The following is a 27,156-nucleotide window of genomic DNA, read 5'->3' on the forward strand; positions in this document are numbered from 1 at the left end:
ACGTTTGCAGATCTGTCCATGACAGTACGAGTTTTCCGGACAATCATTGTTGCGCTTGCAAGACAGTGGCTTTGGCTTGCAACCGTTTGTGAGATCCTTCGGATCACCTTCGAACCGTGCTCGACACTTGCAGTCAGCGTTATGGCTTCGGGCTGTACACTCAGCGTTTGGACCACATGTGACGTTCGCACACACATCGCGACACTTCGATTCACCGTTCTCTTGCACACACTCGGCAGTATCCGGGCAATCGCTGTCGCGTTCGCATTCGGCTGCTCTCTTGCAACCTCCCTGATAGGGATCTCCGACCAGACCCGTCGGGCAGGAGCAGCGATAGGAACCTCTGCTGTTGCGACACTTGGCATTTGGTGCACATGGCCGCTCCTTACAGAAATCAATCAACGAGCAGCCACTCTTCGGATCACCCGTGAAGCCCGGCTGACAGTAGCATACCTGACGATGGTTTTCGGCCGAACACAGCGCATTTGCCCCGCAGGGTGTTTCACTAGCAAGGCAGGCAATTTTACACGCGTGGTTATCGCACACCTTATCCGAGGAACAGTCTTCATCACTAGCACATTCCACCTTTCGGCACACACCGGCCGAATCACGGAAAAATCCTTGCTTACACTCGCACTCGGCCACATGATTGCGCGCAGTACAGTCAGCATTACGGCCACACAGCACACGCCCAGTATTGCATGCATTGCGACACTCGGAGCGTCCGTTCGAATCGGTAATGCACATTTCGTCCGCATCGCACTCATCGTCCGCACGGCATTTAAATTCCTTTGTACAGATGCCGTTGTGGCAGTATTGGAAGTCGGGACAGGTTGTGTTGGATCGACAGGTCGGTTGGCAAACGCCCTGTATGCAAAGCTGATCATCCAGACAGTCGCGGTTAGTGCCACACAAGGAACAGCACACGCCAGCGCTGCACTTCGACCCGGTCGGACACTGTAGGTCGTTGTTGCAGTACTGAAGCGGTACGCAACCGAGCAGAGGGTTTCCAGTCGTTCCTGGCTGACACGAACAAATGGCCAAATGGTTCTTGGTAACACAGTTGGCGCTGCTTCCGCACGCACTTTTCAGCGAGCATGGGTCAATGCAGCGATTTCCAATACATGTCCGATCGGCCGTACACTCGTCCGCGGTCGTGCATTCGAGCTTTCTGCAAGCCACCTTCGGATTACCACGAGTTGTTGGAGGACATTCGCAGGTGGCACGGTCTCCGACCAATGTACAGAGTGCGTTCTCACCGCATACATTCTCTTCGGCACAAGGATTCTTGCACTGTGCATCAATACACACTGCACCACTCGGACAGTCTTCGCTAGAGATGCATTCGTCAGACCGCTTGCAGCCGCCGGAGTTAGGATCGCCCACTAGGCCAGCCGGACAGGAACAGAGATAATTACCGGGCAGATTCTCACACACGGCACTCTCGTGGCAGGGCGCTGGCTTCGTTTCAGCACATTCGTCGATATCCTCGCATTTGCCATTCACGAAAGCGTACCCTTGATAACAGGTACAGGTCGCTTCGTGATTCACAATCTGACAAGTTCCCCGGCCACAGTTGATCTGTTCGCAGGGATTGATGCACCGGTTCGATTCTTCGCTACAGGCACGATCCACCCCGCAGTCCTCGTTATGCACACATTCCACCTTGAAGCAACCCACACCGGTGTCTCTGTCCGTAGCATCGCCCAAGTATCCAGCGGGACAGAAACATTCTGCCTGATGTCCAACTACCTGGCACTCCGCATTCAGCCCACACTGTTTGGTGCTACACGGGCTGCGACACTTCCCTCCTATGCAGGCTAACTCATCAGAGCAATCGGCATCCTTGCGACACTGGTTCGGTTTTCGACAACCAGGGTTTGCATAGGCATCACCGACGGCTCCCTCCGGACACTGGCAGCGGTAGGAGCCTGGGATGTTTTCGCACACGGCGCTCGGATGGCATGGTTCGTCGGAACACTCGTCAATATCGGCGCATCCGAAAGGAGTGCCAATGAAGCCTTTCATACACTTGCACTTTCCTCCCTGACATACGCGTTGCGAAGGGCAGTCAGCATCGGTTCCGCATCCCGGCACACATACCCCAGCCTCGCTGCAAACCTCTCCTGGCAAGCAATTGTTGTTCGTGTAGCACACCTTCGCGCACACGCTGTTGTGACACCGTTCTCCGATGGCGCACGGAGTCGTTTCCGTGCATGGCAAACTGCACAGATTGCCGATGCACATATGTCCTGCCACACACTGAGCGGATGTCTCACAGTTGGTTGGTATTCGCACGCAACCCTGCTCGGGCGAAGGATTGCCCTCGAACCCGGCAGGACAGGAGCACTGCGGTACATGATCAACGCTTGAGCACCGAGCGTTTGGTCCACATGCGTTTCCTTCCGATTTGCAAGGATCCGTACATTTGAAATCAATACAGGCTGTGGTTCCACTGCAGTCCCGGCTACTACGACAACCAATGACACATATGCCGCCTGCACATGCCTGCCCTTCCGTACACTGGCTGTGGGCAGAACAGGGAACGGCACAAATGTTGCTAAGGCAACGTTCTCCTGCTGAACAGTCGTTGGTGTTGCGGCATGCAACCATGCACTGTCCACCGTGGCAGACGTCTCCGTTGCAGTCGAGATCGCTCATGCAGCCATTGCTTAAGCGCACGCACCCATCCCGAGCCGATCCTGTAGCGCCGGGCACATATTTGGCCTTGCAGCTGCACACCGGTGCACGGTTAACAACCGTGCATTGCGAATTTATGCCACAGGCGTTAACGCACGGATCGATACATTTTCCGTTGACACAGGCAGCTCCTTCAGGGCATTCGTTGTCGCCTCCAGGGCAGGCTCCTTCATCACGACATCCCGTTAACGGATTTCCAATCTGACCAACGGGACATTTGCAGACGTAGCCATCTGGTCCCGGTTCACAGGACGCCGATGGATGGCATGGATTCGGATCGCACGATCGCACCTGTGAGCATTCTACCTCGGCGATAGGATTTGCCCGATAGCCCGGCGGACACTGGCAAACCGAACGATGATTTTCCGCTATGCAAACTGCATTCTCACCGCAAGTATCCTCCTGGCAGACATCTACGCAGCTATGCGTCATTCGATTACACAGCTGATTCGATGGACAATCTCGGTTGTAGACGCACGACACCGTTTGGCAACCTTTGGTAAGATCGTACGGATCGCCAGCGTACGAGCCCGGCGGACACTGGCACTGTGCGTTATGATTATTGGTGATGCACAGTGCGAACGGTCCACATTGCACACCTTCGCAGGCCGGTCGACAAGAAAGTGCTCCCTCGTGCAAAATACACGTGTCCGATTCAGCACACTCCGCGCTAGTAAGACAGGTGTTTTGTTGCTCCGGACGACAACCATTGCGGTCGTTCGGGTTGCCTGTGTATCCTGGCAGACACTGACAGCTACCCTGATGGTTTGACGAAACGCACACCGAATTCGGTGGGCAAGTGAACTCCGTACACACGGCAATACACTTCAGCACCCCGACAGCATCCGGACGGCAAGCTGCAACCTGATGGCAGTCCGCATCCGTGGTACAGTCTGGAATCGATGGCTTAACGCAGCTCGATGAAACTGGGTTCCAGCGGTAACCATTCTGGCAGTGACAAACAGGTTGTTTGAGCTCGTTGACCGTGCAGGCCTCGTGTACTCCACACTCCACAGCATTACATGGATTCACACAGGCGTGTAACCCATTCTCCGTAACAGTGCACACGTGACCCGACTTGCAATCGCCGTCGGTTTTGCATTCAGCTACCAGCTTTGCTTCCTGCTGGCAGCCTACCGTAAGATCACCTGGGTTTCCTACATAGCTCGGAGCACAAATACACGTGCTACGATGATCGTTGGCCACACAGAGCGCGTTCGGGCCACACTGTACCTTGCTGCAGGCATCAACACACCGTCGCAGGCCCTTGCTAGTTTGGAAACAAATCTTGGAACTTTCACAGTCTGCATCACTATCGCATTGTCCTTCGAGAATGCATCCCTGCTTGAGGTCATTCGGATTTCCTGTGTAGCCAGGCGGGCAGACGCATCGACCCGAATCGCATGCAGCGCGTGGACCACAGTTCGTCTTTGCACACATGTTCGTGCATACACCACGCTGACAACTATACCCAGGTGGGCATTGCAAATTCTTGTTGCACTGACATCTTCTTGGATTGTCGCAGACACTCTTTTCGATGGCTGAACACATTACGAACGGATTGCCTCCGTAGCCTGGTCCGCATCGGCAATCGTAGCTACCAGCCGAGTTAATACAGATTGCTCCCTCGCCACAAACGCCAGGCGCAGAACATTCATCCACATCTCGGCAGGCCACGTATGGATTGCCACTGTAACCGCCCGGACATATGCACTCCGCTGAGGTGAGCGTCTCACGACACTCTGCATTCGTTCCGCAGCGCATTCGACTGCACATGTTGCGTTGCTGCGGTTCGCACAATCCGTACGGGTTCCCGGAGGTTCCTGGGTTGCAAACACACACGTTCTGGATAACACCGTACTCGCAGTGTGCATTCTGACCGCACGCAGGTTCACAAGCGGGCGATGATACGGCTAAAGGGTAAGAAAAATGCGTCATTATTAAAATTTCGACGGTGGGCAGACAAAATGTTGCATACTTACGAGGCATACAAATAAGTTCCGGGTTGCCGACGAAATATGGTTCGCAGATGCACTTTCCGCTGGCACTATCGCAGGTCGCACCTACACCGCAAACCACACCGTCGCACTTATGCTTGCATCGTCCGTTTATGCACACTTGAGGATCGGCACATGGGCGGCTGGTGGAACATTGATCCGTGGTGCATGAACCACCCGGGAACGGATTGCCCATCTCTCCCGGAGGGCACTTGCAGGTAGGTCCCGTGTTCGACACGATACACATCGCACCTTGACCGCACATATAGCCTTCACATTCTGTGAAAGGAATGGATGGAAAAAGTAATTTTAGCTGCATTCGAAAGAGAAAAAAGATTGTGCTGGTTGTTGCAAACTTACGTGATACGCAGTCTCCACTCGGTCCTTCGACGAAACCGGCACGACAACGGCACCATGCCGCATGCTTTTCAGGCTCACAGAACGCGTTCGCTCCGCAAAGCAAACTTGCACACGGACTGACGCATGTTCCTCGTTCACAGGCTAGTGTATCAGCGCAGTCCTCGTTTCTGCGGCACTGGCTCTTAACCGAACCCTGCTCCAAAATGCACCCCCCTTTGTATGCATCACCCACCATTCCGGGTGGACAGATGCATTTGTAGCCACCGCGTTGGTTCATGCATTGCGCCCCATACGCACAGGGGCTATTGGCACACTCGTCCTCATCGATGCATCCGGTCAGTGGATCTCCCTTGAAACCGACCTCGCACATACACTGCGGCGGATCGGAAGGAGTGCAACGTGCGTTCATACCGCACGGGAACCGCTCGCAAGGGCTTTTGCAGCGATTTCCATCGTACGCGTCCATGTAGTAGGGAGGCGGACAGACACATTCGCCCGGTTGGACACAGCGTTCGTTGGCGCCACACTCGCGATCGGCTGCGCAGCGTTTCTGTGCGAGCGTACACAATCCTTGGTATGGATCACCCGAGTAGCCAAGCGGACATTTGCATTCGAAACCTCCGATCGTGTTCAGACAGATAGCATCGTATCCACACACTTGCTGTCCTTCACCACACTCATCGATGTCTTCGCAGTGACCATTCGCGAGCGTACGGAACCCTTTAGGACAGGCACAGTAACTAACACCACCGGTAATTGAGATACACTCGGCCCCACCCGGACATTTTCCATCCGGTGAACAGCTGTCCAGCACGCAGTTACCGTCCATTAGCTTGTACGGAGCTGCGCATCGACACTCGGCACTATGACATTCATCGCACGACTGGTAGGGATTTCCGTTGAATCCTGCAGGACACTGACATTCGTAGCTGCCCGGTAAATTCTTGCAAATAGCATTTACACCACAAGCCGCTTTCGAGGCGTCGGAACATTCGTCTACATCGCGACAACTGCCCTTTGCATCCCGCTTGTACCCTTGCCCGCAGATGCACACACTGTTTCCGCTGTACGCATCCAAGATACATTTTTCTCCCGCCGGACAGGGGTTGTTTTCACCACATGTATGCAAAGCCGACTTTGAGCAGCCACCCGAGTACGGGTCACCCGAACTTCCTCCAGGACACTGGCACGTGTAGCCACCGGGAAGATTCGTACAGACAGCTCCACTCGGGCAGGGGTTTGCTCCACATTCGTTAATGTCTACGCACTGGCCCGGTAGGCCAGTGTATCCTTCACTGCACAAACACTGTGCTCCTCCTCCCGGAACAAGCATACAGTGAGCGTTCGGACCACAGGTGACCTTCTCGCAAGGATGCCGGCAATCATTGCCTACATTTGGTTCTGGACACAGGCAGCGCTTTTGTTGATCACACACCGCATTGCCAGGACAATCCGCATCTTTTGAGCAGACGACGATACTGATGCAGCGTACGCTTGGATCCGGATCGGCAATCGTTCCTGGAGGGCAGCTGCACTGATGTGAACCCTCGAGGTTCTTGCAGAGCGCGTTGACACCGCACGCACCGGGCTTGGCACACTCGTCCACATCCTGGCATTGGCGTGTTGCTTCACCCGTAAATCCAGGTGGACAAGTGCAACTGTAGCTGCCGGGATGGTTCGTGCACACGGTGTTTAAGCCACAGCGCCCGTTCGGCCCCTGTGACGGGTCACACTCGTCGATGTCGACGCATCCAGCCGCTATGTCTGAAGGATTGAACGTCCATCCCTCATCGCAAATACAGAACGCTTCCTGACCTTCGGCCTTACAATAAGCATTTTTGCCACATTTTACATCAGCGCACGGCGGTTTGCAGGGAACTCGTGGCGGTGTACCGATGAAGCCATCTTCACACTCACATCGATAGGAACCGGGTATGTTAACACACACCGCAGAGGGACCGCAAACTCCCGCACTCGGTCCCTTGCCAAAGCCTACGCCACTACGACACTCATCGATATCGACACACACTGAACCTTGTGGTTCAAACCCATCCTGACAGAAGCACTGACCCTCGATACATTCCGCGTTGTTCGTACAGTCGAAGGCACTCGTGCAGAGCACGTTCACATCGGCCTGTTCGCATGCCACCTTAGCATTCGGCCGACCCACGTATCCTTGTGGGCAGAGACAATTATACCCTGGAGCAGCGTTCTCGCATATCGCATGCTCGCCGCACGGTTTCTCGTATGCACTGCATTCGTCTATATCTACGCATCCCCGGAAGGGGTCTCCGGTGTATTCTGGTTTGCATGAACAAATAAAGCTTCCCACCGTGTCCGTGCATATCGCATTTTCCCCGCATGGATTATCAAGGCATTCGTTTACATCTAGAAGGTGGAAATAGAATCATGTATGTGTGCGTGTGTTCGTGTGATGTGTAGGTGTGCGTTTGTGTTACGAAATGTAAGACATTAGTAGATGAAGCTGAAGCGAATTGTAAGCCAGATTTCCGGATGATCGACAGCGAATGCTACTGATCGAATCGACCTTACGCGAATGCATATGCGCGCAATCGGCCATTGGCGGTCGTTCATCGGAATAGGCAGCAATGAATGAAGTATGAAAGCGGGAGACTAACTTTTGCAAAACAATTCACCGCGTCCCTCGTATCCCTGAGGACACAGGCACTTGTAGGATCCGGGAAAGTTGATGCATTTGGCGTTCTCCCCGCAAGCGTTAGCTTTGGCGCATTCGTTGATGTCCGTACACTGATCGTCGTCCGTAACCATCAATCCAGCCGGACATTTACACCGATATCCGCCGGGCGAATTGATGCAAATCGCACCATCCGCACACGGATTACCAGCACACTCGTCAACGTCTGTCGGTGTTGTCGATGGTTCGAGATGGTGTATGGATGGTGTGTGAGGAAAAATTGTACGCAAATATGGCAAACACGTTTTCCGTGGCGTGTGCGGTAGTTAGTAGCAGGCGTTTGGCGCACCAGTGCCCGATTTGCCCGTCGTGATGTCGGTTGTCGCAAGTGAGATGATCCGTGGCGAGTTGATGTGTTGTGTTGTGTTGGCCCACAGGCGCAGTGATTTATGACAAATGCAAATTGAGAGTTACAAATACCGAATGCGTTAGTTTGTTAAGCGATATGTTGTACCAGCTCGCGACTGCACTGGCCGAGTGGTTCTGACCAGCACGGTACGCGAGTGTCATGCGACCATCCCATGAACTTACCTTGACAGTCCGTCATTGGATCGCCCGAAAAACCCTGCTGACATTCGCACCTGAAACTACCCACTTCGTTTCGGCAAAGCGCATTTCGACCGCACGGTGACCGTGCGCACTCGTCGTAATCGAGACAACCCTGAGCCGAGCGTGCATCTCCATCGAATCCTTGCGGGCAGTCGCAGCGATAACCGCCCTCAAGGTTCGTACATATGGCACCTGGTCCGCAAACGCCGGGCTGGACGCATTCATCCACATCGATACACCCGTTGTACGGATCGCCATAGAATCCTTCCCGGCACTGACAGGTGTAGTTGCCGGGCAGGTTGACACATTCCGCGTTCAGGCCACACGCTTGCGGATCCAAGCATTCGTTGATATCTGTGGGAAAGGTGAGTAAAACAAAGCGCGTAAGCGGGTTTGTGTTGCAAGCGTTGATGCTTATCCTCGATTATTGTAGCAAATTTGACCGTATCGCTTACCTGCACATCGCTCTTCTCCGTCGCCTTCGAAGCCGGGTTTGCATTTGCACACAAAGTGCGCTGGTAAGTTGCAACACTCGGCATTCTCCACACATCGCTGGGCAATGTTTGGATCCTGACATTCGTCGATATCTGTGCGGGATGAAGCCAATTAGCACTGACCACGAAACAGACATTTTTCTCTCACTTACCTTCACAGTGAAGACCATCGCCTTGATAGCCAGGGAAGCACGTACAGGTGAAACTGCCTAGGGTGTTCGTACAGTGGGCGAAAACGTCACAGGGTCGATATTTACATTCGTTTTCATCTGAAATTAAATGTATTGTAAAAATTACTAGCTGTCCTTACTGGGCAATATGACATGACATGATGTCATAAGATCAATTTCTATAAGAGTATTCAATGGAAATACACTTATGTCCTGATCCACAATAAGGTATCCAGAAATACCCTTAAGGAGCGTAAGAAAATACAACATAGGCTGTACATAATTATAAAAAATAAGGTAAAATGGTGATAGTAAGCAGTCAGAAAAGGGAAAATTTACATACCCGGAACTTGGCAGTTACAGCCGCCAAAACCATCATTGCAGTGGCATAGACCGTCTAAGCACACACCATTCGAGCAAGCTGTGCCATCTTTATCACAATCATCTGAAAAGAGGGAGTTTATTGAAAATGAAGACGTTAACCATGCAAGTATTATTATCGGGATGGTACAAAAGAAGTACTTACTTGTACACTTTAACTTATTTCTAAGTTCATCGGAGCCCATGTAGCAGTCCGATGTACCATCACAAAGTTTGGACAGCTCGTAAAGCTGCAGATAGTCTGTGGATTCATTGACTTGACAACCGAAATAGCCATCCTCAAGGTTTAGAAAAAACACTTCGTGCTTCAAACCAAATATTCCCACGTGCTTGCGCGACGCGGAAAGCTGTGCGTTTGTCTGCAAAGAAAAGAAAAAAGGAGTAGATTAAACGAGAGTTGCTGGGCGCGCATTACAATAATAATAATAATTATACAGTTTTGTGATGTATTGGTCGTAATATATTATATTTTTGCAGCTGAAGAATCAGATTTTTAAATAAATTAACGCCCCGTAATAAAATACATGCATTTTTACCAAAACCTAATTGCTTTGCTGGATTGGTATAGCGTGGTTTTTCCACGATCCACGATGGGACTTATGTAGCTTAAGATGCATGATTGTGTAGTTTTTTTTGGTTAAAGTTACCTCCGCCACCGGGAACAGAGATGCGCCTCAAACGAATTTTCAATTTACGCTGGCATTCCATTAAGGTTCTGAGCAACCGTAGAAGCACAAATTAATATCCGACTACAGCAAAGAACAGAAAAAAATCTCTAGAATTGTCCAGATTCGGGCGAACAAATAGTGCTGGTGGTAACCTTGGCTGTGTTACGATGCGTTTCCCAGTCACGCGGTGGGTGGCTCAGGCGTGCTGACCGTCGTGGAACGAAGAGTGCGTAAAGAACATTCCAACAATTACCCAGCTAATACCGAAACCATTGAAAAAGGGCTGACAACGATGACGCGTACAAAATCTGGTCGCTCCGCTATAAGCGTCGATCGTTCGTTCATCACTGCGAGTAGAATGACTGTAGGGTCGCTTCACAACCTAGAGGTGTCTCCCGGTAGCGGAGCAAGCGAGGCACATTGCTAGGTACCATGACTCCGTAACGGGTCCTCGATTGTAATTTTGAACCACTGCCAAAATAGGAAAGCTCAACGGCTACCACCGACCGAGCGAGGGGTGCTTCAGCGCGATCGCTTTCTCTAGTTGACATCTAAATAGGCCTATCATTCCAAGATTACCGTCATGCTACTGTACCTGTAACAGCATATTCTTGATCCATTTTTGTTCGATCCAGTGCTCGAGAATGCTTGCCACTGAGGAAATGTTCCCAATTGTTCAGTGTAACCTTTCATGTCAGGGTGCATTGATCTGTGCGTCAGCTCACCGTCGAGATATAGTGTATGGGCCGAGAATCAGGAAACAATCAGGCCGAACATTAGGCGGATGCCTGGGATCGTATAAGGTGTACATTAAGTAAAATCTTGTGTTACACAAAACGGATCTTACCAGCAAGGAACGGTCCACCAAGCAAGCGATCGATAATTGTGTTTGAGGAGTCATAAAATCATAATCGATTCATCGCAAAAAAAAACAAGACACCAGCTTTAGAAAATGCTATGCTATTATCTCGGACCGGTAGACTGAAGGCGTCGAGCTAACGTTTCTGAGTGAACTTGTTAGCAAAATACATACGCACACATTCGTGGTTACCGGTTTCTAGATGATTTCCCGGTTCCTTGCCGTGTCTGGTTGGTAATGATGAGCGTTGATGCGACGAAACGGTCGACGGTAGAAGGATAATAATTGGAATTCGATGCTGGTGATGATAGGGTACTATTTTGCTAAATGCGAAGTTTAACACTCGCCTGACAGCATCATTCGACACTTCCATCAGCACCAAGAGGCGTTAATATTGGCGGCTTCTGATTATGCCGAGTTGCTAGAAATGATACAGCAAGTCTTACAAATTGCTAAAGGTGTAGGAAAAGAAGACCTCATACTTTATTTTGGAAATGAATGTTGTAGACCCAGTGTTGGTTATGCTTTAAGAGCTCTAAATTGATTCGCTGTTGTACTAGATGTGTTTAATATTATGCTGTACATGCACAGGGCAAAGTTTTCGCTGCTTATATTGCACTGCTGCCCTTCCATTTGCAAACTTCATCAATATTTTTAGACCTCTCAATCGCTTAGTGAACGCACGCTAATCGTCTATATATGAGCTTCGAGCAAATACAAGCCAAGCAATAATTTTGTTATGTACCGTACGCCAATATCTATACCCTTCGTTACGTGCAGATGAGCCTTCTGATTGGCTCTCGGCTATAGCAGTATTGCAGCACGTTATCCAATAGGCATGTTCGATGGACATTACTGTTTATTGCAGAACGGGTATAACAGCTATAACCAATTGATTATCAGACCTCTGAAACACTCAGAGTTAGTGTCATGTTGAGGATGTTTTATAGTGTGTATGCTTAAGTGAAGGTATTAAAGAACATGTACATTAACTAATCTTGGCCAGTGATTGTTTTAGTACTTCAAGCACACGATTCCAGATGTTGCTGGATGTGGCATGCATGTTTCTAGATTACACGTTTACATTCGCTCCAAAGTGCAAGTCCTGATTGTGTCTAGCTATTAGTGTGCAATACGGGTTAACGGGCGTGTTCCTTTGAACTTGGTCATAAATCGTCAGGAACATCGCGTAACCATAACTGATCGACGGCAATGCTAACGATCGCAATGACTGAATCTGTGAAAACTATACTATTTTGCTTAAAACAAATATTAAAATATTTTTATGAATGCTATAATAAATTACATAAATTCTAGTATAAACGAAAGTTGGATGATCGGTTGCTTTTCATTATCTTTTTCCTAGGCTAAATATGCAATATTTTTAATTATCCGCTCCTGCAATTTACTCTTATGACGTAAACTATCTAAAATTTGCTGAGTTCATCAATGACAAGTAAAAAAACAGATACAATTAAGCTTCCTTCTTCTAACGAAAATTTGATGCAGCTGTTGCATCGGGAATGCTTGGGTCTATTCTTGCCAATCGTTTCTTTTCTATGTTTTTAATTTCAGAATTAATTGATTTCGTTGAAAAAGAAATTGAGTTTACAAAGTTGTAATGATGTGCTGCCTATCTCACTCTAGTCTATGAGAGGTATGTTGGATTATTGTTTCATTCAATGATTTTATCTATAGAAATTGATTTGAGGAGCACGGACATGAGCAAATTGAAACACTTTTTTTAATCGCTAGAATATGCAGATGCACCATGCAGACGAGACCGGAACAGTTTTTAAACCTATTTCATTTCGACCAGTCTGTTGTAAGGGGAAGTCGTATTGAACAGTGGTTTCAAAAGACGTGATTATTGCTAATGAATAATATTTCCAATCCACACCGTACAATTAAGGCGATCATAGAGCGTACACCTTATTGGCATTACCCGTGCATGGTGCTGAGGGAAGGTTAAGTTAACGGTGCAAAGCTGGTGTCCCACCCATTTCATCTAGCTATCGTATGAATGGCTTCGCATTTCTTCAGTGTAATGGGACGTAAAGAAAACGTTGTAACGGGTTCTAACACACTTTCATGCTGTTGCGTACCGTTTGGAATGATACCGCAATGCGCACTGGGTCTTTAAAAATGAAGTCCTCACAAGTGTCAAATATCTGGCCATACCGTCTCACCGTTTTCGGTGTGGAACAAATCTCTTCCCGTAAAGATGGCGAATCTAATGATACCGCAAGTCAGCGGTTAAAGAATTCGCAGGTGAGGGAGGCCTTATTACTTGCTGAATACTAGAATACAATACCCTGGAGCGGCCAAAAGCTGCCAGCAAACGCATCAGTGAAAGTGGCCTATTACCTTGCCAAGTTTTTCACACACGAGGCTGCTAACTGTACATTTTTCACACTTTACTACAGTACACCTTGCGAACAGATCTTAAACGTTTGCCGCGAGCGATAAGATTATCATTATCTGTTAAGTTATGCTTCCGATTGCTGCGTTTCTTCTAGTTCGGGGCAGACACACAGTGACAGTGTTGCTGTACACGCGAACCATAATCTTGAAAAATGATAATCCACGACTAGCAGCGCAACATCACGGTGTAGAACTATTATTGCTGTTTATGGCCCCTTCATTCATTGGTCATTCGATTGACAAATGACATTCCGCGTAATGTGTATGATATGTACGCAATTTATTGCTTCATTACGCTACATTACCATGGTGTGCGGATAAAAGGGTGAAAGAAAAAAAAATCATCCGTCGATCGATTTGGCGCCACAGCCGATTCTTCATTGTGAATAAATAATAGGGCTGACTCGGGGGAAATTAATCCTAGAACTTTTCCTCCCAATAGACGGGTATAGGAGAGTCCGATCTCGCGACGCAGCAGAGATGGAGCGGATGATGATGATGATGATGAGGACGGGGAAGATAATAGTCATAATGGACGGTGGCGGTGTCGCTTCAGCAACTTTGTTGTTTATCGAGTGTGCTTTCGTTCTGCTAGCCTGACTCCAATCCGATGCAGGCGAAGGGCTTTGGTCGCGAATCGCGGACCTATATTAATCGATAAATTACACGCAGAGTCGATTCGCATTGCTCACCATGGCACGCCACCAGACAGAGATGTATCGGTGGCGGCAAATTGGATTACGATATTGCCACTGAACACCCACACGTTCAGAAAGGGGGTAGGCTTGTTCTGGTCATTTTTCCGATTAGAATTTATTTTAATCCCCCGCTTGAAGTTAGTTGCTACAAAGTACATGTTGCTTAATGGTATTGATGTGTGTGTATGTGCTTTTTTAGTTGTTCCATAGGACAATTTCAAAAGCCCTAGGACAGTGTTGCAGCCAGAGCATGAAGAACCGATTCACTAATCGAATTCCACCGTCGCCAGAGCCGAGCCGTTCATCCCTTCTAACGGTAGTACAAAACGCTATCACCCTATCGACCGATCGGCCCACCAATCATGCCCGTGGTGTAAAACTGATTGTCACGCGACTTGATTGATTTCGGTCCGCACATCACGATGAGCTCGGGCTCGGGATGGTGTTGCTATTGATTGCATTTAATTACGATTCGCTTTCGACATGGTAATTAGCTGATTTCTATCGGCATCGTTCTGAGGCGATTGGAGGAGCCTTTGAAGTGATACTGTAAATAAGCGAACACACACACAAAAGAACAATCGTCCCAGAACCGTTAGTTGGGCGCTATTCGTTGGGATGGTATTCCGGTTCCTTGGCATAAAATGCTGAGCTGCAACATCAAACCGCTTGGTAATAAAATAATCATACCACCCTTTCGTGTGGATGAAGCACGGAAAGCTGTTGGTGAAGCGTAAGTGACGCTTATTAAATTGCAGCAGAATCAATTTTATTACACTACAAGGTTTTATTGCCACCAAAATTGGTATTTATTAGAATAAAGAATACACGAAAAAAAGCTTACGAAAAAGAGTATTAGTAACTCAAGCCTCGAACTTGATTTCTCTTTTTCGTGCTGATTTTAAGCAGTTCATTCTTCGATGCTCGTACTCTTGTCCGAAGGCTGACAGTCATCTGAAGCATGGCTTCTTTCCATCGTTCTACTACAGGTAGCACTTTTCCACTGTCCAGTGGCCTGCCTACCTCCCAAATCGTACTGCATTGGAATGCTTTTCATAACAAAAATGTGAAATCTTACAGGTTCACCACCATTTCTCATCGTTTTAAATCATAAGCATGGGCCGAAATCCGGGACACAACGATGATAAACGAGCAGCCAAACACAAGATGCTCTGGAGTAAGCCATTTATTTTCCTCCTTTGAGTGCAAAATTCGTCAGAATCGTGTATGTGCAAACGTTACGAGGAACAGGTTTTCGTAGTGGCAACAATTTTCTCTCCGGCAAATATGTGCACAGAGGTAGGTAGGCCGGTCGATCTTTACGACCAATCTGACCCGAGACACTCCACCGTTCCAGCAGTGGTTAAGTTTTGGGGTTGGTGAACAACAACCGGCCACGAAACCAAAGAACGAACTGAGAACAAACGTTAAACGTGAGGAGAACATCACGTTTGAAGTGGCCTGAAATGTAACTCATCTGGTCATGAACATTGGGGGGGGGGACGTAAATGTTTGGAGATCGAGTTCAAAGACATCCGCGCCAAATAGGATGGTTATCAAACATTCTTGTCATTACGCAGTGAGTGGTGTGAACTCCTTACGGTTGGCACATTAATGTCAAATGACTACGATTATGGCGCCCTAGACCCTCGAGGCTCGGGACCTCGTGTCCGGGATTTCTGGACCTGGTACCACGGCTGCCGACTTGCCGTAAAGGGTTTGTGAACGCATCTGCTGGCGAAGGTAAGCCGTCCGAAAACAATGACCATTGAGTGTGGTCCATTAATTTAATTAACTTTGAAATGGTCACCAGGACGGGTGAGATTAGTGTACTCGGTGCGCACTACGAGGGTATGAAGGAGAAAATTGAAGTATAAAGGTACATTAGCGCAAATTAACGTGTCGTATAGAGTGGAGCTGCGAAAGGGTAACCGTTTGTGGGCAACCTGCAAGTTATGATGTTATGAGCTTGATTTGAAGACAAAACCAAATCTGTGGCATGGTTGTCTCGTGAGCACTAATTCGAAAAGGGGGATGATTTTTAGCAATGTAGTCTATTTATCTAAATGGCAATGAAAACAGGTTACAGCTTGGGCTTGGCAGAAGCGTTGGTGAGGAATGTTCAGATGAAGACTGTGCGTTTGACTGCGGGAGATGAATCAGGATCATTAAATCGACCAACATAAAGGAATTCAGTTCACCCATCCTCCAGTGGTAGCCGTCGAGCCTGCCACCATTACCTTGATTTAGATTCCCGTATGCGCGGGGTCTTTTATATGTATGCAAGCGGGCAGGTAAAGAAGATACCCTACGGGGAGTGCAATAATCTTGCTCCAACGAAAACGGCGAACCAGCAAAAAACAAAAACGCTTTCATGTGAGGATGTATTCAAGGTTAGGATGCTGGCTGTGCATCATTACGGCAAATATTTGCGTAAGCTATGTCGGCAGGCAAATAAAGGAATTCTTCCATTATCCGCAAGACGGTTTTGTTGAGAAACCCCCACTGGCAAGCGGGCTCTCCAACGGTCTCCAAGCGGTTGAGAGATTGTTTAAATCGCACACCCATGGATGATACCGCACCACCGCAACGGCCTTTAATCGGCAACCAGCAAGGATATAAGGCGTCCCGTCGAAGTGCTCTGCCTATGTCAATTATTCAATTAAACCACTTAACGACTCGACAGTTTTCTTAATTGTTCTGTACTGCGGCGGCGCTGTGATTGTTGTATGAGTATGTTAAACAAAGATTGCTTTTAAATCGGTTGCAACCATTGCCGTAAACCGGTTAATTCGATGAAAAACTGCATGGCTGGATTAGGGAAATAAATGTGCTGTGGATGTGGCTTGTGATGATGCTTTGCGTACACTGTAAACGACCCCACCCTCGAGAGAGCGGCCAGAAGTGAAAGTGAATCATAATGTGATGCAAAAAGGAAAGTGAAGCCGTTGCAATGCTGTAACGTGTGGGGGTCTTGTGTGCAAATTCAGCAGTAAGTGGATGCTGCGGCCAAGTATTATTCCATTCCTGCTGGAAGGTCAGCTGCTATGAAGCCATCGAAGTCGAAGTCGCTTGGTTCTCCTGGCCAGAAACGGGTTTTGATGCAATTATCCCAACAGATACTTTTACCGGGTAAAATGAGATATCAATGGCAGTTAGTTACAAACTTTATGCTATGAACTAAACTATTTTAATATAATGAAGGTCTATGACTTTATGAACCAAGAGCACAGAAAATTATCAGACGTTCAAGTTGCTCAAAGTCTAGCCAGTGTGTTTTTGTTCCATAACGCGACAAGATTTTATGCGTTTATCTGCATACGTTTCTCGTTATCACAGATGTCTAATTGCGGCATTTACCAGGCCGGAACAACGGTACCTTCTTAGTGCGATTATAGTAATTAGTGTGCGTGAATAGGTGCAAAATAAAAATAAATATCGCTTAAAAGCGTTTCGTGGACCGATAACATCGATAGAATGTGGGTCTACGTGTGGGTCTGCATCCCAACCACTTCGACAAGCCCCCTCTATGCTTGTGTCGAACGATCGAAAAAGCTCCACTCCTTACGCAGGCTCTCAGCCCGCTTTCCGGTGCTCCGATTGATTGCAAACATCAGTCGGCAAATGTGAATGCGAAGCGTCGAAAATCCAATCAGTCGGACGGCGCTCGGCACAACTCCACCCCTAACAAATATCAATTAACACCTGAAATTATTCAATTTTCCATTCGGCGTGTTTGCTGGATAGCATATGTACGCGAGCAAATAATGTGTCGGAAGGTAGGCGAAAAAAAAACAACATCAACACCCGAATTCTGCTCCGGCTGTTGGGATCCACCATTTTGATACCACCGGTTTGATGTGCGCCACGGCCACACGGTCCACTGTGAGGGAGTGATGCGCGTAGGAAATTGAAAATTACAACAAAAAAAGTTCATCATCCGAGAAAAGGGTCGGATGGAGGATGGGAGGGAGAGGGGTGGCTGGCTAGGCGAGGCGATGCTAGCACTCGATGCGGTCAATATTCTCTCTCACTCTCCACACGGACTCCTCCAAAGTTCAACGTCCCACAGACCGCGCCGCCTACTTCGCGCGGTCTTGATTTCTTGCGCGTTTAATTTCTGCGCCTCGCTGTTGGCAGACACTTTCAGGCAACACCGCGTCGGACAATCGAGCAATCCTTTTTCACATTTTTGTTTATTCTAGTTGCGGACATTAACCGAGAGAAATAGTTATTAGCTAATCATTAGAAGAAGCATGGCTGGCAGCGTAGGGCTGCTGTACGGCCTGCGTAGCCGAATGGATTGTGGAAAGCGGATAAACGAAAATAAAGGAATCTCGATCGGTGGTGGGCAAGGGATCGGGTGTGCGAGGAGATCGCGGTGAGGAAGGTTGGTAACGCCTTAAAGCGTTGGCCGTCGAAAACCGGTGGCGGCACTGTCAGAGGCACTGTCTCCATTACGTGCTAAATTGGCACCCAGAATCTTGAGTGAACTTAGCAGAACAACCTGAAACTATGCGAGGCGTCATTTGGAGCCCAGCGTCCACACCCGACAGCGTCGAACACGGTCGTAGCAGAACTGATCGTCCCAATTTAATGAGTTTTGTAGAGGTGTTGTTGGTGCTATCTTCAGCAATACCTCAGCCGAAGTATTACTGTCCTTGGGCTAGTCACTGTTTTAAATTGCCGTCGGTAACTTATTCTGATTAAAGGATTATGTTGGACCATTGGCGGGCACTGGCGTTGGGAGAATTTAATTTAATAAGCATATCGGAAGAATTAGGAAAACTGAGGGATCAAAGTTCTAGCACTATTGCTGCAATTGTTGCATATACCAATAGTATTCGAGAACAACTTTGAGCGTCTGACTGAGTAACCGATCACAACAAACTAACCGCCCGATCAACGCACCACAATCAACCGGGTCACCGATGACAGTTTGAGAGCGCTGACTTCCGCCGCTGTCATTAATTAAATCTATCTACAGCGACCATTGTTTCGGCGGCTAGTGAGGGGTGGCCTTTTAGGGCTAGGTATTACCACTCGTCTTCCGCCCATTTTCCAATAGTTCCTGACCCAGTTCGCGCGAGTCTAGGAAAAGTGTACGCGACAGCATTCGCCCGTATGCTGTGTGTGTGTGCGCCGCAGTGAGCGATTCACAGAGTGTAGCCGTACCGATTGCTGTTACCAGTAGAGCCGTGCAGTGAGTGTTTCGGATTAGCAGATTGTTTGCACGGCTTGAACCGGTTTTTCTGCTTTCTTCGAAATATGTGTGCGTGTGTGTGTGTTTGTTGACCGGTTTTCGCAAATCGCAACGTGAAAAACAAAAACCCACCTCGCTGCAGTTGCAGTCGGCCGCTTCCGAAAAGGAAAAGCCTCTAACAAAAGCCGACCCCGGCAATGCACCGCTCGCAGGCTCCGTGGGTTTAACGATGCACACACTACGGGTAAGATTGTTTAGTAAATAGGTTTCGCCGTCGGCCGTGCAGCAGCAGCAGCAGCACTATGACATTTGGCTTTTACTATCCGCACCATCCGGCACCATCTACGGCGGGTGGAGTGCCGAATGGTAGCGGCCTACATAATTTCACCGCGCTGGGAATTCCGTGCACAAACCAGTACAGCGTACCGTGCATCTTCCAGAATGAAGGGCACACCACCGGGGCTTTGGGTTTTTACCGACGTTAGATAAAAACGCGACAGTAGTGCTTCGCCAGTAAGCGGGTAAGCGAGGTAGCGTACGGCATAACACTCTTACGTAGCTACAGCCAAGTGACGGCCGTCGGTTCGAAGTCGTCGTCGAGAGAAAAGAACAGTTATTCTTTCTCCCGTCACTTGTCCCACGGCACCGGGTGGGATGGTGGCGTGCTAGTGCGCCCTAGCCGGCCTACTGGTTCTGTACCGTAATCCCTAAACATGGCCTCACCGGCTCACTCACTACGGCTCGATCGAGCATTCGGATTGCATGAGCGTCCTTTGATCAATCAAACGGATCTGGTTGGTTGTCCCACGGTAACGCGGGGCGAAGTGTTGCCAGTAGCCAACGGTGGTAGTAGTGGTAGGTGCAGTGCATGCTGGCTGTCGCACCGTTTAGGGGCCGACAAGGTACGAGCTGCAAAACCGGAACGTATCGGCTAATGATTCAATGCGGGAGTTGCAGCAGGAGGGAAGGGACCCGATCGTACCCTCAGGATTGAACGATCGTTAAGCTAATGACACAGTTTCCGAAGACGAATGTACAGCATGTGCCTCCGGGCGGTTTGCATCTTTTTCCGATAGCCGGGGAATGATATGTTGAGTGATTGGGAAATTCTTTTCCATAAAATGGAACGGACATCATGTTATTCTGTACCGTTCTATTGGTGTGACTCGCCTCACAGACCTAACTCCTCCAGTCAAAGGTTGAAGGTGGATGCCGATGAAAAATATTGTTCATTTGATGTACATCTGTATTCGCTGTGCAACCCATAGCATATTCAATTTACGGTGTTAATACGCTTTTTCAATCATATAAAGCATCAGCGCCATTACTGCAGTTGCCTCCTACTTTAGCGAACCCATTTAAACCGATATATTCGTTCCGTTGTTTTAAAATCACGCGCCAGATACGGCGAGCAAAATAAGCAAGAGCTAGAATGCGTAGCATTTTTCGCCCGGAGGTTAGGGTGCGTAGTGTAGCCGCGCACCGCTACATCAACCGTAACGACCGGCCTTGAATTGAACTTCTTCCGACTCTGACATCGATGCTCGGTTCGAAAGGTTCCTTCTTTTTTTGTGCTGGCCCCAGTGTTCATTGGGTACAAATTTGCCGCAATATTGGTGCACGGGCACGACAACTGTTTGACCATCGAGTAGGATGAAATGGTGCTCGAGATGCGCCGTTCGGTGCGAAAACCGATTCGCTTAACCCAGAAGTGCGAAGGAAGCGATAGTAATCGCTTTCAACTGTTCCTAGAGGTATGAAAAATGTAAACTCCCTACCTGTGGCCACAGTTTGTTAAAGAGCTTGTTGGGACTCTGTTTGATTTCTGCAGGATGATCAACACTGCAGGAGACGCGAGCACTAACAAACGAATGCAACTGCTCGGAAAGAACGTTTCTGTTGCGTCGTTACGATCGTTAATTCAAAATGAGAAGCTGCATCTTTGAACATCCTTTCTATACCGGAGAGCACGAAAGCGCGTTTCAATGTTAACAATTACCATCACAATCATCTTCGCTTACCAATTCTCACGCATTTAAAAATAGGTAAATCTCAGCAGACAATAATTTCTAGATAAAATTAACAATTTATATTCACGATGAAATTCATCGGATGGCCGTGGCTGTACCACGCGCAGTTATAGCATTTCTAGCAATTATCCGCAAACGGCGCATGTCATTGGCGATTTGTTTTGGCCCAGCAGAGTCTGCATACCAAGCGTAATGATCGAGGGTTCTGTTTTTTGTTTTATTGCATTTTCAATGCAATTCCTGCTGCCTCTGCACATGCGCCGTACACTAAAATTCCAATTTAGCATATGCACAGCAATGCACACGCCACATTTTCGTAGCCCACGAGCACAGCACCTTGTTACTAGACCGGCCCGAGAATCCCGATGAGAACCGTCGTCCGGGAACAGGGCGCTAATTACGAAAACGTGTGGCCTGCCCTTTTCGTATTCTCACGCAATGGAAAGAGTCCGAACGAGACAGTGAGGAATAAAGTTATAAAAACAAATAAGCAAACTTCAAGAAACTTTACTCAAAAGCTGTGAAATGCTCGTTCGGTAAGTGATACGCACGGTGGGCGATGGTTGCATGCGCAATAAGAGTGGTGTTTCGAATCGTGTTTTTGCTTTGAAACTTTTCGGCTGGATTGCCAAGGTCCAAGGTTGCACTTATGGCTTTACGTCGACCGGAAAAACTTTACAAACCGTTCAATACAGCCGCAATTTTAGCACACAATTTTAGCTACCTGTCAACGTAAAAATAATAGATCAAAAATAAAATACAACTTACCGTTCGAAATAGCAGAATTATCCACACCACTAGTGGCAAAAATATTTTCATTTTTGCTGCAAAGATAAAGAAAAGAAAATATGAGTTAGTAACAATGGATACCAGAGGTGCTTAAAAATCAACGAAAGGCATCGGTTTGGGTTATCGTGTTTGTGCTATAGTTTGAAGTGAACGTGTACAGTTATGCCACCAGTTGCTGTCATTCATGAATCGCGAATGCTTACGCTGTGTGGAGGAGACTGTAGCGTACCAAAAACCTGGCACTTTGGATGTATGAGAAAAGGTGCGGTGATTATTTTTCTCTTCCGGATGCAAGACGCTTAGGTGTAAAGTGGCATGCGTGACTAACCCATTACCGGCAGCACGATCTTGGCCACCGTTGTCGCATCATTCCTCAGGGAACCTATGCTCCACACCCTCTTTCACCGAGGAGGAACACCCTTTTTTGTGTTTTTTTTTGCGCCGGCCCGATCATCAGCCGAGTTTCGCCTGCTTTCAGAGGAGGTCACAAAGCGGTGGTGATAGCTTGTGACGGTCATCCTTCCCGTTTGCTATTCTGCAGCACAACCAATGAGCTCGGCAGGAGCAAGAACGCTAAAGATGTAGTCAAGCATTTCACGCTTGGCACCGTAACGCTTGGTGCCACAGCATACGCGTTGCAAGATCTTTGTTCCTGTCAGGTATTGCCATGCACGTTCCGTTACCCATTCATCTCGGTGCGGCCGTCTAGCCGCATGCAAGATGCGTCGTCTGCGCGCTATCGTACACTAGAAATCGGTTCAATTTTGCATAATAATAGCAGTGCGGGGTGCCAAAAGCAAACGGCAAGTGTGTGGTACCTTACGCAACCTTTCCACTGCTTGACAGATCCGTGCCAGAGCACGGCCATGAGATGCGCGCCAGTTGATGCATTGTCCGGTGCGCAACGAAACCGTTAACGTGTGTCGCAAGCTGCTGTGGTGCTTATGCTGCTGCTGCTACTGCTGCTGTTGGCGACTGGTCCTGATATGGCACCTGCACCGACCATTTCCAGGGGGTAACTGTTGCCAAATGTTTGACCACACACACACACGGATACACACATGGACACGGGTGTCTTTTCGCAACGGATAATTGCAAAACAATCAGCATGCGCGAATGGCTGCGTGTTATATTGTTCGGATCCGATTGCTTTCGATGCGTTCTAGTACAGAGCACTGTAGGTGATGGGCTGCTTATCGCTAAACGCTTGAAGAAGTTACGGTCAACAAAAACATTAACCTGACACACGCTGATTTACTTCATCCTGTCTCTGTTTTTGTGAGACGAACGGGGTAGAATCTAACATCCGTCCCCGTCACAGTATTGAACCGTTTGGCTTCGTGTAGTGTTATAAAAGTGCATCTGCTTTACATATTTACTGCCTTTGACCGTAACGTTCCCGGTCGGGGTGTACTGGGCACTTTCTCACACCGGAATGCATACAGCCGTCGGGAATGAAGTCTGAACACGTTCGTTCACCTTTTAGCATCTTCGGGCAGGTTGGGGCCTGTCGAAAGTGTGTAACAGCGAACAATAAAAAAAACGTGGATGACGAGATCGTAATAGTACGATCGTAATGATGTATGTAAAATACAAATTTGCCTCACGTGTAGCGGGTCCATGCTAGACCCGGCTAAGAAACAGAACATCGGCCAACCGTGCAAAAGCGTGCTGCCCAGCATCATCTGGCTCTTCTGCTTTATCTGCCTGTACCTTCCTGAGTGCACCGGGTTCACCCAGAACGATCCTGTTCTTAAGAGGGCAAGAGACCCGTACAGTGGACTATCAATATTTATGATTGCAGAAACAATGAATTCCCTCCGCTTGTTAGCACAGAAATCGATCACTGATTTATGACTGGCACTGGCACGGTCCCGTGTGCAGCAACCATATAATCTCGATGGAATCTGAAGCGATCCTTCTTCTCTGCGATCGATGGAATCGTTCGGCGAATCTTAACGCCATACAAACGATCGTCTTGAAGCATCGTACGAAGCCGTATCAAAAAGCTTAGCCGCCCGTGCGTATTCACACGATCGCACTACGCCAAGAAGGATCACCCATGCACCGATAGGCCGTGCTTACTCGTCGATACGCACACATTCCGACATGCGGCTCTATTTGATAAGATAATGGAGAGCAGGGTGCAGAATAAAAATCCTATTAGCATACAATTCAAACAGGTCGCACACGCACGCACTTCAGGATAAGGGTACCACCGGTCGAGGCGGGACGCTAAATGCGCGGTGTGAATAAATGCAGTAAGGACAGGAGACATGATTTATGAGCGTTTCCCTTAATTACACCCGACCGGCGATCGATCCTTTGGAATGCATGTCCTCGAGTAAAATGGGTATTCAACATTGCCAATAATCGGAATGCTGCATTCAATTAGAGAAGCCTGGCGATGGGCGTTGGCTCTCTAGTATCGGGGCACATCAATTGCTTGGACAACGCATCATCCATAACCGAACAGCATACGGGCTCACATTTAGTGGAAGATTTATTGGAAAAGCAAGGAACGCCAATCTGGATCGGTATGGGAAAATGAGCAGTCTCGTTATTCCACCACGCACAGGTCAGGTGAAGCATCCGTACAATGGCCTATCCAAGGAATGTACTCTCCAAGACTAAGGCTAACCCACACTCGCGTCGGGTACCAGGGATACGCGCTGCTCGTCTATCTGGTGGTGGTCCGGTGATGGAATTAAATTAAGCGTGTAAAATTCATTCCCAACCAAAACCGATCGAATCGAGTGTAAATTTCCAGCACAATTTATTACGCCTCGCTGGTGGTGGCGCGCACCACAGTCATTCGGAGTGTGGACCAAAATCTGGGCAGAAGTTTCCAGCTCCATTCCCACTCGAAATGGATTAATCGAATCAAAAGGGTTGGTGCTCGAGGAACTAGAACCAAGCGAGAAGGTTCAGACACACACACACGCGACCAACATCCGTTTCAGTGTATCAAGTTAAGCACATGTGTGCAAGATTTAGCACGGATCCTACCTGTAGTCGCGGGAGACGTCCGGCCAACCGAGAAATCCCACCCCTACCGAACGAATCGAAGCACCCGAGCCGAAGAAAGGTGGTTCATTAAAAGACCTGTGTCATTTTTGCCGTTTTCGTCTGGAAGGTTTGTCCATAAATTTTGCAACGCGCCAAAGCTCCGGAGCATTGCATTTGCGGAGTGTTGAGAAAATGAACCAATGTGCCGCGCAGTGTGAGGCAAGGCTAGAGCCAAGCGTAATACCACATGGTCACACAATTAACGTACTCCATTTCACCGCGCCGGTGTTTAAGCTTACCGCACGCCCTCGTAGGCGTTGATAAAAAGGGCCATAATTCATTAAATGTGGCGTTTTTTTTGCTGCAAGCCTACAAAACGAAGACCGGATTCGCCTGGGCGTGAGAAATGGTACAACTTTGGTCAGAGCAATCGTTTCGCTTACCGCACGAGATGGGGAGCGTTTTTCTGATAACACAAATAACGATAGCCTGAAGTGGTATAGTCTCGTTTAAGACGTTTTCTACGACAGGAAAGCTAAGAACCCTTTTTTTCTATGTCGATGGTACCCCCGCGTGCTATCTGCTCTGGCAGTCAGAAAATAGCTATAGAAAATGGGAGAAAAATGGAAAAGTGACTCTGTCGGTAAGCGGTTTGAAGATGAGACAAAAAAACTCGTTGCTCTCTACAAGCAATGCTGGACGCTCATTACGCAACGTTAAATATATCTAATTTATTGTTTGACAGTAGGTAGCTTACCCCATTTCCTGGGTTATGAATAAGGTACGCTTCATCAGCGCGTACAAGCAATGCAAAACAAGCATCAACAAGCATCGATCGCCTCAATATCTCTGCCCAGACTGGTTGTTCAGGGGAGTTGTTGTAAATGGACATGCTCGGTTGAACGGACCGATGCATTTTTAGCGCGCATCTGACAGTCCCCCTTAGGATACTGCTGTCGTCACCGTCAGCGATCGGAATGCATCGATCGGGAATAAAATCATTGTCGCACACCGTCAATAATCCATAATGGAAGAATTTTAATTGTTAAAGAATGCGCGATGAAACCGATGTTGAGTGATTGAATTATTTCGATGTATTTGATACACATAAATAACGCCTGCCATATGCAGCTGGATGCGTTCTTCGATGGTGAACACGCGATGGGCGCGAATATTTCCTGTTTGTCACTACATAAAAATACCTGCTGCGAATGTGTGCACATTTTCCAGCTCCAGGCATGCCTACAATTTTATGCCACATGTTAATCACACACGCCAATGGACGCTTTACACAACAACAGCACATACAGGGGGGCAATACAAGCCATACAGCAAGAACTTGCGACATGCCGGGTCTGCTTTCATAAATAAGCTTTTTTATTGTTTTTCTTTCATTTGTATATTATCATTCAAAGAGCGATGCGTATTGCTCGCTAGTATTGTCACTGGCCAGGCCAGAAAAGGCATTCTTTTGCAGGCTGTTCTACAGGAATGTGTTGCTGCTGCTGCTGGTTCCTTTCAAAGTCGGGTTGAGATCGATGTTGGAGCAGGGTGGACCAGTGTTTGTATCGTTATGACCCTAGCAACGTGTTTTGCCTTTTCCGGCGGTACAACATGAACGTTGTATGTGTGTGTGTGTTGGATGTGATGGAACCGTATCGGTCATCGGGATGTGATTGGACTCTTGGTGTCGTACCCGTGCTCATATCAATTAGGGGGGGTAATGAATAATTCCCGACTATTTTTCATATTCGCCACTAGCACACCAAGCGGCCTTTTGCTTTGTTATCGCGAATAAAACAGCTTCATTTTATTCCATTATCCGGGGATCGTAAATTTCGTCCAAATCCCATCTAAGAATCGCGCACCGGAGACGATAAATGGCCGCCAGACAGTTGATTAGAAGCCGCATGATCACTAACCCCGAACAGCGTGTGCTGCACAGTAGGGAGTATGTGGCAGAAGCCGAAACATGTCGTAGGACCCATCTACACGATCAAGAATTCTAATGAAAGCTTCTAACAAACGATAGGTACCCCTTTTTTCCTCATTTTATGGTAATCTGCTTGACGGACATACCTTCGACGTGCAGCAAGAGAAAAAGGCACG

At 48.2% G+C, this 27,156-nt stretch overlaps 1 protein-coding gene across 23 annotated transcripts in view; it reads right to left on the reverse strand.

Moving 5' to 3' along the window:
• LOC118508926 overlaps positions 1-27,156 on the reverse strand; it is a 139,557-nt gene that overhangs the window by 69,635 nt on the left and 42,766 nt on the right. For 19 of the 23 annotated variants that reach the window (XM_036048809.1, XM_036048832.1, XM_036048830.1 and 16 more), the window contains exons 3-12: positions 22,018-22,073; positions 9,513-9,726; positions 9,330-9,431; positions 8,969-9,085; positions 8,778-8,909; positions 8,305-8,676; positions 7,697-7,939; positions 5,058-7,445; positions 4,683-4,976; positions 3-4,613 (exon numbers count right to left, since the gene is read on the reverse strand). In XM_036048809.1, coding sequence (XP_035904702.1) covers positions 3-4,613; positions 4,683-4,976; positions 5,058-7,445; positions 7,697-7,939; positions 8,305-8,676; positions 8,778-8,909; positions 8,969-9,085; positions 9,330-9,431; positions 9,513-9,726; positions 22,018-22,073 — 8,529 coding nt within the window. The remainder of the gene's footprint in view (positions 1-2; positions 4,614-4,682; positions 4,977-5,057; positions 7,446-7,696; positions 7,940-8,304; positions 8,677-8,777; positions 8,910-8,968; positions 9,086-9,329; positions 9,432-9,512; positions 9,727-22,017; positions 22,074-27,156) is intronic. The other 4 variants (XM_036048833.1, XM_036048828.1, XM_036048829.1 and 1 more) reach the window with 2 other exon arrangements.

The sequence above is a fragment of the Anopheles stephensi genome, chromosome 3 (assembly GCF_013141755.1).
Source record: "Anopheles stephensi strain Indian chromosome 3, UCI_ANSTEP_V1.0, whole genome shotgun sequence".
Classification (NCBI taxonomy): Eukaryota; Metazoa; Arthropoda; class Insecta; order Diptera; family Culicidae; genus Anopheles; species Anopheles stephensi.